Raw genomic sequence first — 11,684 nt, forward strand, 5'->3', positions numbered from 1 at the left:
TCAAAATCAAGTCCAAGAGCCAGTTCATATTGAAACGAAGATTTAAAAAACTACATCTTCTGATTTGGAAAGTAATAAAGGATTTCCAGGTATCTTTAATCCACCACAGACATGATTCTCCAAATGCCCTCAGTGCTGAAGCACTAACCTTTCCAGAATCCCAGCCTCTCTGGTCCTCATTGTTTCAGCCACAATCTGATGTTTTTATGTCAGTAATTTTTGTGTATTACCAGGCTTTCCTAGTTGTTTCTATCCAATTACTCAAAGGAGAAGTATATCAATTATTATTAAAGACTATTTGGTTACTTTTTTTAGATTAAGATTTTTTTTTTTAGATAATTATTTTTTATTGAAGGGTAGTTGACGTACAGTATTACATTACATTAGTCTCAAGTGTACAACACAGTGATAAAACATTTATATACATAATTCTAGGTTCCAGCTATCACCTTACCAAGCTGTTACAATATCTTGACTATATTCCTTATGCTATACATTACATCCCAGTTACTTATTTATTTTACCATTGGAAGTCTGCCCTTTTTTTTTTTTTTCCTGAGGGCATCTCTCATATTTATTGACCAAATGGTTGTTAACGACAATAAAATTCTGTATAGGGGAGTCAATGCTCAATGAACAATCATTAATCCACCTGTAGCCTAATTTTCATCACTCTCCAATCTTCTGAGGCATAACAAACAAGTTCTTACATGGAGAACAAATTCTTACATAATGAATAAGTTACATAGTGAACAGTTACAAGGGCAGTCATCACAGAAACTTTTGGTTTTGCTCATGCATTATGAACTATAAACAGTCAGTTCAAATATGAATACTCATTTGGTTTTTATACTTGATTTATATGTGGATACCACATTTCTCTCTTTATTATTATTATTTTTAATAAAATGCTGAAGTGGTAGGTAGATACAAGATAAAGGTAGAAAACATAGTTTAGTGTTGTAAGAGAGCAAATGTAGATGATCAGGTGTGTGCCTGTAGACTATGTGTTAATCCAAGCTAGACAAGGGCAATAAAACATCCACGTATGAAGAAGATTTCTCTCAGAATGGGGGGGTGAGGTTCTAAGCCTCACCTCTGTTGACCCCAATTTCTCACCTGATGACCCCCCTGCAACTGTGCCTGTCTTAGGTTGATCCTCCCTTGAGGATTCTTACCCCTCTCTGGCTAACCAGTCATCTTCCGGGGCCATACAGGGAAATGTGAAGTTGGTAAGTGAGAGAGAAGCCTTATTGTTTGAAATGGTTAGCTTTTTACTTCTTTGCATATTTATGCCCTGTGGCTTCTATGCCCAGCATTTGTCTTGAGGTATCTTTACCACTTGGAGGAGTTATGATACTCGGTAAATTTGATATGAAGCACGAATTCTCTTTAAGGGTTGTAATTAGGAAGGAAGAAGAAAAGCTATAGAAGTAGCAGGCGGAAGAAAACATGGGAAGATTGATTATTTCTTTGACATATCTTCTTGTAGAGTAACTTCAGCATGTATAGGTTTTAAGCTACTACTTAAATTGCACACACACATTAACATAATAGGAGTATAGTTACATAACCAAAGCACATCTGTAATTACCAGCCATCTCCAGTGAAACCAAGAAAACCAGTTAGGCACCTTAGGCATTTGTGAAAACTTATCTATGATATGGTGGATATTGTCCAACTGAACTTGAACAGTCTGAGAGAAATCAGACTAATTAAAACAACCCATTCCTGGGACATGTTCACATCCCTTATGTTCTTTTAACAGTAAATAGTCTGTGGTTGTAAGATTTTGGAGCGCTACAATTTGCACTTCTTCTAATACTTGGTTGAGTTCCAACAGTATAGATCCAGTCAAATTTGTTGTTTTACTGTATGCACAGGCCAGCTTAGATATCTCCTTCATTCCCATGGCAAGTCCAGGAGCTGGTGGGATAAGTGCATCTACAGCTGTAGCAGTAAGTGGATTTTGTTGGGGTTTTTTGATGATCACCTTCTGGCATGAGTCTTCCAGAGAGGGCTGATGTTGGAAGTCCTCTTTTATATTGTATCTTAGTTCATTTTCGGGGTAGCCCAATTAGGCTTTGATCTTCTGTATAAATGCAAACAGACCCTTTCCCTACAAATTTATATGCCCTTTATACCCTTGTGTAGATCTCATTGGAGGTTACCACACAGGAATTGCCCTTTTTGTTTTGTTTTGTTTTGTTTTTGGTATCACTAATCTACACTTACATGACAAATATTATATTTCCTAGGCTCTCCCCTATACCAGGTCTCCCCTAAAACCTCTTTACAGTCACTGTCCATCAGCATAGCAAAATGTTGTAGAATCACTACTTGCCTTCTCTATGTTGTACAGCCCTCCCTTTTCTCCTACCCCCCATGCATGTTAATCTTAATACCCCCCCACTTCTCCCCCTCCTCATCCCTCCCCACCCACCCATCCTCCCCAGTCCCTTTCCCTTTGGTACCGGTTAGTCCATTCTTGAGTTCTGTGATTCTGGTGCTGTTTTGTTCCTTCAGTTCTTCCTTTGTTCTTATATTCCACAGATAAGTGAAATCATTTGGTATTTCTCTTTCTCTGCTTGGCTTGTTTCACTGAGCATAATACCCTCCAGCTCCATCCACGTTGCTGCGAATGATTGGATTTGCCCTTTACTTATGGCTGAGTAGTATTCCATTGTGTATATGTACCACATCTTCTTTATCCATTCATCTATCGATGGACATTTAGGTTGCTTCCAATTCTTGGCTATTGTAAATAGTGCTGCGATAAACATAGGGGTGCACTGATCTTTCTCATACTTGATTGCTGCATTCTTAGGGTAAATTCCTAGGAGTGCAATTCCTGGGTCAAATGGTAAGTCTGTTTTGAGCATTTTGATGTACCTCCATACTGCTTTCCACAATGGTTGAACTAACTTACATTCCCACCAGCAGTGTAGGAGGGTTTCCCTTTCTCAACAGCCTCGCCAAAATTTGTTGTTGTTTTTCTTTTGCATGGCAGCCATCCTTACTGGTGTGAGATGATACCTCATTGTAGTTTTAATTTGCATTTCTCTGATAATTAGCGATGTGGAGTATCTTTTCATGTGTCTGTTGGCCATCTGTATTTCTTTTTTGGAGAACTGTCTGTTCAGTTCCTCTGCCAATTTTTCAATTGGGTTATTTTTTTTTTGTTTGTTGAGGCGTGTGAGCTCTTTATATATTCTGGACGTCAAGCCTTTATCGGATGTGTCATTGTCAAATATATTCTCCCATACTGTAGGGATCCTTTTTGTTCTGTTGATGGTGTCTTTTGCTGTACAGAAGCTTTTCAGCTTAATGTAGTCCCACTTACTCGTTTTTGCTGTTGTTTTCCTTGCCCGTGGAGATATGTTCAAGAAGAGGTCATTCATGTTTATGTCTAAGAGGTTTTTGCCTATGTTTTCTTCCAAGAGTTTAATGGTTTCATGACTTACATTCAGGTCTTTGATCCATTTTGAGTTTACTTTTGTATATGGGGTTAGACAATGGTCCAGTTTCATTCTCCTACATGTAGCTGTCCAGTTTTGCCAGCACCACCTGTTGAAGAGACTGTCATTTCGCCATTGTATGTCCATGGCTCCTTTATCAAATATTAATTGACCATATATGTCTGGGTTAATGTCTAGATTCTCTAGTCTGTTCCATTGGTATGTGGCTCTGTTCTTGTGCCAGTACCAAATTGTCTTGATTACTATGGCTTTATTGTAGAGCTTGAAGTTGGGGAGTGAGATCCCACCTACTTTATTCTTCTTTCTCAGGATTGCTTTGGCTATTCGGGGTCTTTGGTGTTTCCATATGAATTTTTGAATTATTTGTTCCTGTTCATTGAAGAATGTTGCTGGTAGTTTCATAGGGATTGCATCAAATATGTATATTGCTTTGGGCAGGTTGGCCATTTTAACAATATTAATTCTTCCTAGCCACGAGCATGGGATGAGTTTCCATCTGTTAGTGACCCCTTTAATTTCTCTTAAGAGTGACTTGTAGTTTTCAGAGTATAAGTCTTTCACTTCTTTGGTTAGGTTTATTCCTAGGTATTTTATTTTTTTTATGCAATTGTGAATGGAGTTGTTTTACTGATTTCTCTTTCTGTTGGTTCATTGTTAGTATATAGGAAAGCCACAGATATCTGTGTGTTGATTATGTATCCTGCAACTTTGCTGTATTCCGATATCAGTTCTACTAGTTTTGGGGTGGAGTCTTTAGGGTTTTTTATGTACAGTATCATGTCATCTGCAAATAGTGACAGTTTAATTTCTTCTTTACCAATCTGGATTCCTTGTATTTCTTTGTTTTGTCTGATTGCCGTGGCTAGGACCTCCAGTACTATGTTAAATCACAGTGGAGAGAGTGGGCATCCCTGTCTAGTTCCCGATTTTAGAGGAAATGCTTTCAGCTTCTCATTGTTCAATATAATGTTGGCTGTGGGTTTATCATAGATGGCCTTTATTATGTTGAGGTATTTGCCCTCTATTCCCATTTTGCTGAGAGTTTTTATCATGAATGGATGTTGAACTTTGTCAAATGCTTTTTCAGCATCTATGGAGATGATCATGTGGTTTTTGTCTTTCTTTTTGTTGATGTGGTGGATGATGTTGATGGACTTTCAAATGTTGTAACATCCTTGCATCCCTGGGATGAATCCCACTTGGTCATGGTGTATGATCATTTTGATGTATTTTTGAATTCGGTTTGCTAATATTTTGTTGAGTATTTTTGCATCTACGTTCATCAGGGATATTGGTCTGTAGTTTTCTTTTTTGGTGGGGTCTTTGCCTGGTTTTGGTATTAGGGTGATGTTAGCTTCATAGATTGATTTTGGGATTATCCCCTCCTCCTCTTTTTTTTTGGAAAACTCTAAGGAGAATGGGTACTATGTGTTCCCTGTATGTCTGATAAAATTCCAAGGTAAATCCATCTGGCCCGGGGGTTTTGTTCTTTGGTAGTTTTTTCATTACCGCTTCAGTTTCGTTGCTGGTAATTGGTCTGTTTAGATTTTCTGTTTCTTTCTGGGTCAATCTTGGAAGGTTGTATTTTTCTCGGAAGTTGTCCATTTCTCCTAGGTTTCCCAGCTTGTTAGCATATAGGTTTTCATAGTAGTCTCTAATAATTCTTTGTATTTCTGTGGGGTCCGTCGTGATTTTTCCTTTCTTGTTTCTGATACTGTTGATTTGTGTTGACTCTCTTTTCTTCTTAATAAGTCTCGCTAGAGGCTTATCTATTTTGTTTATTTTCTCGAAGAACCAGCTCTTGGTTTCATTGATTTTTGCTATTGTTTTATTCTTCTCAATTTTATTTATTTCTTCTCTGATCTTTATTATATCCCTCCTTCTGCTGACCTTAGGCCTCATCTGTTCTTCTTTTTCCAATTTTGATAATTGTGACATTAGACACTTCATTTGGGATTGTTCTTCCTTTTTTAAATATGCTTGGATTGCTATATACTTTCCTCTTAAGAGTGCTTTTGCTGTGTCCCACAGAAGTTGGGGCTTAGTGTTGTTGTTGTCATTTGTTTCCATATATTGCTGGATCTCCATTTTGATTTGGTCGTTGATCCATTGATTATTTAGGAGCGTGTTTTTAAGCATCCATGTGTTTGTGAGCCTCTTTGCTTTCTTTGTACAGTTTATTTCTAGTTTTATGCCTTTGTGGTCTGAAAAGTTGATTGGTAGGATTTCAATCTTTTGGAATTTTCTGAGGCTCTTTTTGTGGCCTACTATGTGGTCTATTCTGGAGAATGTTCCATGTGCACTTGAGAAGAATGTATATCCTGTTGCTTTTGGATGTAGAGTTCTATAGATGTCTATTAGGTCCATCTGCTCTACTGTGTTGTTCAGTGCTTCCGTGTCCTTACTTAGTTTCTGCCCAGTGGATCTATCCTTTGGGGTGAGTGATGTGTTGAAGTCTCCTAGAATGAATGCATTGCAGTCTATATCCCCCTTTAGTTCTGTTAATATTTTTTTCACATATGCTGGTGCTCCTGTGTTGGGTGCATATATTTAGAATGCTTATATCCTCTTGTTTGACTGAGCCCTTTATCATTATGTAGTGTCCTTCTTTATCTCTTGTTACTTTCTTTGTTTTGAAGTCTATTTTGTCTGATATTAGTACTGCAACCCCTGCTTTCTTCTCACTGTTGTTTGCTTGAAATATGTTTTTCCGTCCCTTGACTTTTAGTTTGTACATGTCTTTGTATTTGAGGTGAGTTTCTTGTAAGCAGCATATAGATGGGTCTTGATTTTTTATCCATTCTGTTACTCTGTGTCTTTTGATTGGTGCATTCAACCCATTAACATTTAGGGTGACTATTGAAAGATATGTACTTATTGCCATTGCAGGCTTTAAATTCATGGTTACCAAAGGTTCAAGGTTAGCCTCTTTAGTATCTTACTGCCTAACTTAGGTCGCTTATTGAGCTGTTATATACACTGTCTGGAGATTCTTTTCTTCTCTCCCTTCTTGTTCCTCCTCCTCGATTCTTCATATGTTGGGTGTTTTGTGCTGTGCTCTTTCTAGGAGTGCTCCCATCTAGAGCAGTCCCTGTAAGATGTTCTGTAGAGGTGCTTTGTGGAAAGCATATTCCCTCAGCTTTTGTTTGTCTGGGAATTGTTTAATCCCACCGTCATATTTGAATGGTAGTCGTGCTGGATACAGTATCCTTGGTTCAAGGCCCTTCTGTTTCATTTTATTAAATATATCATGCCATTCTCTTCTGGCCTGTAGGGTTTCTGTTGAGAAATCTGATGTTAGCCTGACGGGTTTCCCTTTATAGGTGACTTTTTTCTCTCTAGCTGCTTTTAACACTCTTTCCTTTTCCTTGATCTTTGCCATTTTAATTATTATGTGTCTTGGTGTTGTCCTTCTTGGATCCTTTCTGTTGGGAGTTCTGTGTATTTCCATGGTCTGTTTGATTATTTCCTCCCCCAGTTTGGGGACGTTTTCAGCAATTATTTCTTCTAAGATACTTTCCATCTCTTTTCCTCTCTCTTCTTCTTCTGGGACCCCTATAATACGGATATTGTTCCTTTTGGATTGGTCACACATTTCTCTTAATATAGTTTCATTCCTGGAGATCCTTTTGTCTCTCTCTATGTCAGCTTCTATGCGTTCCTGTTCTCTGCTTTCAATTACATCAATGGCCTCTTGCATTCTATCCATTCTGTTATAAACCCTTCCAGAGTTTGTTTCATTTCTGCGATCTCCTTTCTGGCACCTGTGATCTCCCTCCGGACTTCATCCCATTTCTCTTGCGTATTTCTCTGTATCTCTGTCTGCATGTTTATGGTTCTTATTTTGAATTCTTTTTCAGGAAGACTAGTTAGGTCTGTCTCCTTCTCTGGTGTTGTCTCTGTGATCTTTGTCTGCCTGTAGCTTTGCCTTTTCATGGTGATAGGAATAGTTTGCAGAGCTGGGACGAGTGATGGCTGGAACGACTTCCTTTCTTGTTGGTTTGTGGCCCTCCTCTCATGGGAGAACAGCGACCTGTAGTGGCTTGTGCTGCACAGCTGCGTGCAGACAGGGTTTCTGCTTCCTGCCCGGCTGCTATGGAGTTAATCTCCGCTGTTGCTGTGGGCGTGGCCTGGCTCGGGCAGCTACTCCAAAGTGGTGGAGTCGCGTTGGAGCAGGAGCGAATGGGAGGCTATTTATCTCCGTAAGGGGCCTCCCTGCTCCCTGCAGCCCAGGGGTTAAGGTGCCCAGAGATCCCCAGATACCCTACCTCTGGATTAAGTGCCCCGCCCTGTCCCTTTAAGACTTCCAAAAAGCACCCACGAAAACAAAACAATGACCACCAAAAAAAAATTTTTTTAATTTTAAATTAAAAAAAAAAAAATTTTTTTTAATTAAAAAAAAAAGGTGGTTGCTCGTTTTTCTTTATTCTAGGATGCCAGCCTCAGGCCCCTGCTCACCGGTCTTGCTGCCCTGTTTCCCTAGTATTGGGGTCCCTATCCCTTTAAGACTACCAAAAAGCGTTTGCCAAAAAAAAAAAAAATGGGCACTCGCTTTTCTGGTGTCCTCCTGCACCAGGCCACCGGTGCCCGCTCACTGTTCTTGCTGCCCTGTTTCCCTAGTATTGGGGTCCCTATCCCTTTAACACTTCCAAAAAGCACTCGCCAAAACAAAACAGCAAAAAAGCAAAAAAAGAAAAAATGGTAGCGTGCTTTTCTTATGTCCTCCGGCACCCGGCCTCCAGTGCCCGCTCACTGTTCTTGCTGCCCTGTTTTCCTAGTATCGAGGGCCCTGCACTCTGGCCTGGATGGCTGGGGCTGGGTGTTCGGCAGCCCTGTGCTCCGTCTCCCTCCCGCTCTGCCTGCTCTTCTCCAGCCGGGAGCTGGGGGGAGGGGCGCTCGGCTCCCACCGGGCCGGGGCTTGTATCTTACCTCCTTCGCAAGGCGCTGGGTTCTCTCAGGTGCGGATGTGGTCTGGATATTGTCCTGTGTCCTCTGGTCTTTATTCTAGGAAGGTTTGTCTTTGTTATATTTTCATAGATATATGTTGTTTTGGGAGGAGATTTTCCCTCCTCTACTCACACCGCCATCTTCCGCCCCTCTCAGATTAATGATTTTTTTGCATATGTTTTAATAAATACAGACAACAAGAGGCAAAGAATATTAATACATTATAATTTTCTTCTAATCCACATATTTATGGTGAGACAGCTTTACAAAGTTAGAGATGTGGGTGAAGACAGCTCCCATTGACTAAAAATAAATGTTCTTATGCTCTTGTAAAGGGTAAATACTTACAAAGAGGTTGTGTTGCAAGGGGAAATAACTGTCCCTTCAAAAATGGTGTTGGGTAAACAGAAGAGCTACAAAAAAAGACTAAAACTGGATTAATATCTTACACCATACACAAATATAAATTTGAAATGGATTAAGGACCTAAATAACAGATCTGAAATTACCAAATTGCTGAAAGAAAACATACGCAGTAAAACCTGAACACAGGCATTAGTAAATTTTTTCTGCATGTCTCCTAAGGCAAGTGGCAAAAACAAAAATAAGAGGGACTACATTTAATTAAAAGACTTCTGCACAGCAAAGGGAAACATCAACAGAATGAAAAGGCAACCTACTGAATGGCAGAATATATTTGTAAAATGATAATTTTAATAAGCGTCTAATATTGAAAATATACAAAGAATTGCTACAACTCAACACCCCCACCCAAATAATCTGATTGAAAAATGGCCAGAGTAGGACCTAAGTAGAATTTTCCCAAAGAAAACATATAGATGGCCAACAGACAAATGAAAAGATGCTCACCAATACTGATCCTCAGGGGAATATTTACCTGAAGAACACAAAAACACGAATTCAAAAGGATATATGCCACCTATGTTTACTGCAGGACTATTCACAGTAATCCCAAAGTGGAAGTAACCTCAGAGCCCATCCCTCGGTGAATGGGTAAAGATGTGTGGGTCACATACACAGCGGAATATTCTCAGCCAAAAAATATTAAAATCTTGTCATTTGCAATAATATGGATGTAGCTAGAGGGTATTAGGCTAGGTGAAGTAAGACAGAAAAAGCAAACACCATAGGATTTTAGTTATATGTAGAATATTGAAAATAAAGCAAGTGAACAAAGAAAAAAACACCTATATACAGACAACAGGTTGCTGAAAAGGAAGGCCTGGGTCAAAGGCAAAATAGGGGATGAGATCAAGAGGTACAAACCACCAACTATAAACTAAGTCAAGGGGATAAAAAATAGAACATGGAAAATATACTCGAAATTATTGTAATGAATTTATATGGTGACATAATAACTACACTTATCATGAGACATTACATAATGTGTATAATTGTTAAATATATAGTTATATGCCTGAAATCAATATAGTATGGTATATCAACTTCAATTTTAAAAAAGGTAGGAGGCTAGAGCAGTGATAGGGACAAATGAGACAGAAGAATAATATACATCTGGGGAGACTAAAAAATGTTGATTGAAAAGTAGATGAGGAAAACAGAGAAGCCTCAGAAAATAAGAGAAATATCCGTCTGCATAATGCTGGCTCTCTTACGCTTCTTTCATAGACATTCTCAACTCTCTTTATTGTTCCTCAACAATACGACACTGGATTTCCCATAGTTTAATTTTTTCCCCCAAACACAAATTTAGAAAAAACCACAAATTTCCAATATGAAAATCTAATATTCCTTTGAAAGGAATGCAAGTCTTTTGAGGTTATCATGAAAAGCCTGCTTTACTTGTTTGTTTCTCAGGGTATAAATGAAGGGGTTCAACAAAGGGGCAACAGACACAGTAAGCAGAGAAACAGCCTTATTAACAGACACCTCTTCTTTAGCTGAAGGGTTGATATACATAAAAATGCAGCTGCCATAGCTGATGGAAACCACAATCATGTGGGAAGAACAGGTGGAAAAGGCTTTTTTCCTTTGCTGGGAAGAAGGTAATCTTAAAACTGTTTTAATGATGTATATGTAGGATAAAACCACACAAACAAGAGTCATTATGAGGGTCAACACAGCGCAAAATATAGCCAGCTGCTCTATGAACCATGTATCTGAACATGAATTCTTCAGTATTGGAGAAGCGTCACAGACAAAATGGTCAATAACAGAGTCACAGAATTCCAGATTAAGGCTCAAACAAAAGGCTGGGAGGATAATCAATAAGCCAGATACCCAACAACTGAGGATGAGGTTCCTGCAGACTCTGCTGTTCATGATGCTCATGTAATGCAGGGGTTTGCAGATGGCCACATAGCGGTCATAGGACATCACAGTCAACAGAAAAAATTCTGTAGCTCCAAAGAGAATGATAAAAAATACTTGGCTGAAGCAGGCTTTGATGCTAATGGTTTTGTTCCCACTTGATATGATGTACAGGTATGTGGGGACACAGGCTGTTGTGAGTGAGATTTCTAAGAAAGAGAAATTTTGAAGAAAAAAATACATAGCTGTTTTTAAGTGAGAATCTACCAAGATGAGAGAAATTATGGTGAGATTCCCAATTACACTAAATGTATATGTGATAAACAAAAAGGTAAAAACCAGAATCTCTAGGTGTGGGTCATTTGTCAATCCCATTATGATGAACATAGTTACTATTGAATGGTTTCTCATCACTGACTTCATCTGTTGCCGATCTTCACATAAAAGTCACAGAAATGGATCTGAGGAACAATGTCAAATAGGACAAAATGAGAACGTGTCTACCCATACCATGCAAACCCAGTCACATGCATTTCCTTCTATAATTTGATAATCAGAGTTGATGAGGTAATTCCCTTACCTCCCTTAGTCCCTCAACATTCCCTCAACTGAAATATTCCACATGGAAGCAAAGCTTATGGAACATTTCTCTTGAAAGTTACTGCTACTGAGATTTTTACAACTATTCTAGTATCTCCCAATTCACAGCACTAATTCCAATTAATTTGTTAAGTCTATTCTTTGATTGAGATTTCTCCTGTAGGATCAGGGATTGTTAGCTTTGAGCTGTATTTTCATGGTGAATAGAGCCTCTTTGTTCCAAAACTTAATACTCAGAAGCTAAAACCTACAATTCCTTTGCTTCAAGCTGCAGTGCTTGACAATATGGAAATATGTAGCAGATGGCGTTATGCCCTAACTACTCTCCCAATCCTTCTTCTAGTGAACTAGGCAAGACTTAAATGT

The 11,684-nt window shown here is 38.8% G+C and overlaps 1 protein-coding gene across 1 annotated transcript; it reads right to left on the reverse strand.

The window, feature by feature from the left end:
- Nucleotides 1–10,190: 10,190 nt before the first annotated feature.
- On the reverse strand, nt 10,191–11,141 carry LOC130679334 (olfactory receptor 6C2-like). Its single transcript, XM_057487937.1, has one exon. It carries the CDS (start codon nt 11,139–11,141, stop codon nt 10,191–10,193), a length of 951 nt encoding a protein of 316 aa, XP_057343920.1.
- Between the last annotated feature and the right edge of the window lie 543 nt (nt 11,142–11,684).

This window comes from Manis pentadactyla, chromosome 10, assembly GCF_030020395.1.
Source record: "Manis pentadactyla isolate mManPen7 chromosome 10, mManPen7.hap1, whole genome shotgun sequence".
NCBI lineage: Eukaryota > Metazoa > Chordata > Mammalia > Pholidota > Manidae > Manis > Manis pentadactyla.

What these genes read in the sequence shown, in the direction of transcription:
- LOC130679334 (XM_057487937.1), bottom strand. Translation starts at nt 11,141, where the DNA reads ATGAAGTCAGTGATGAGAAACCATTCAATAGTAACTATGTTCATCATA.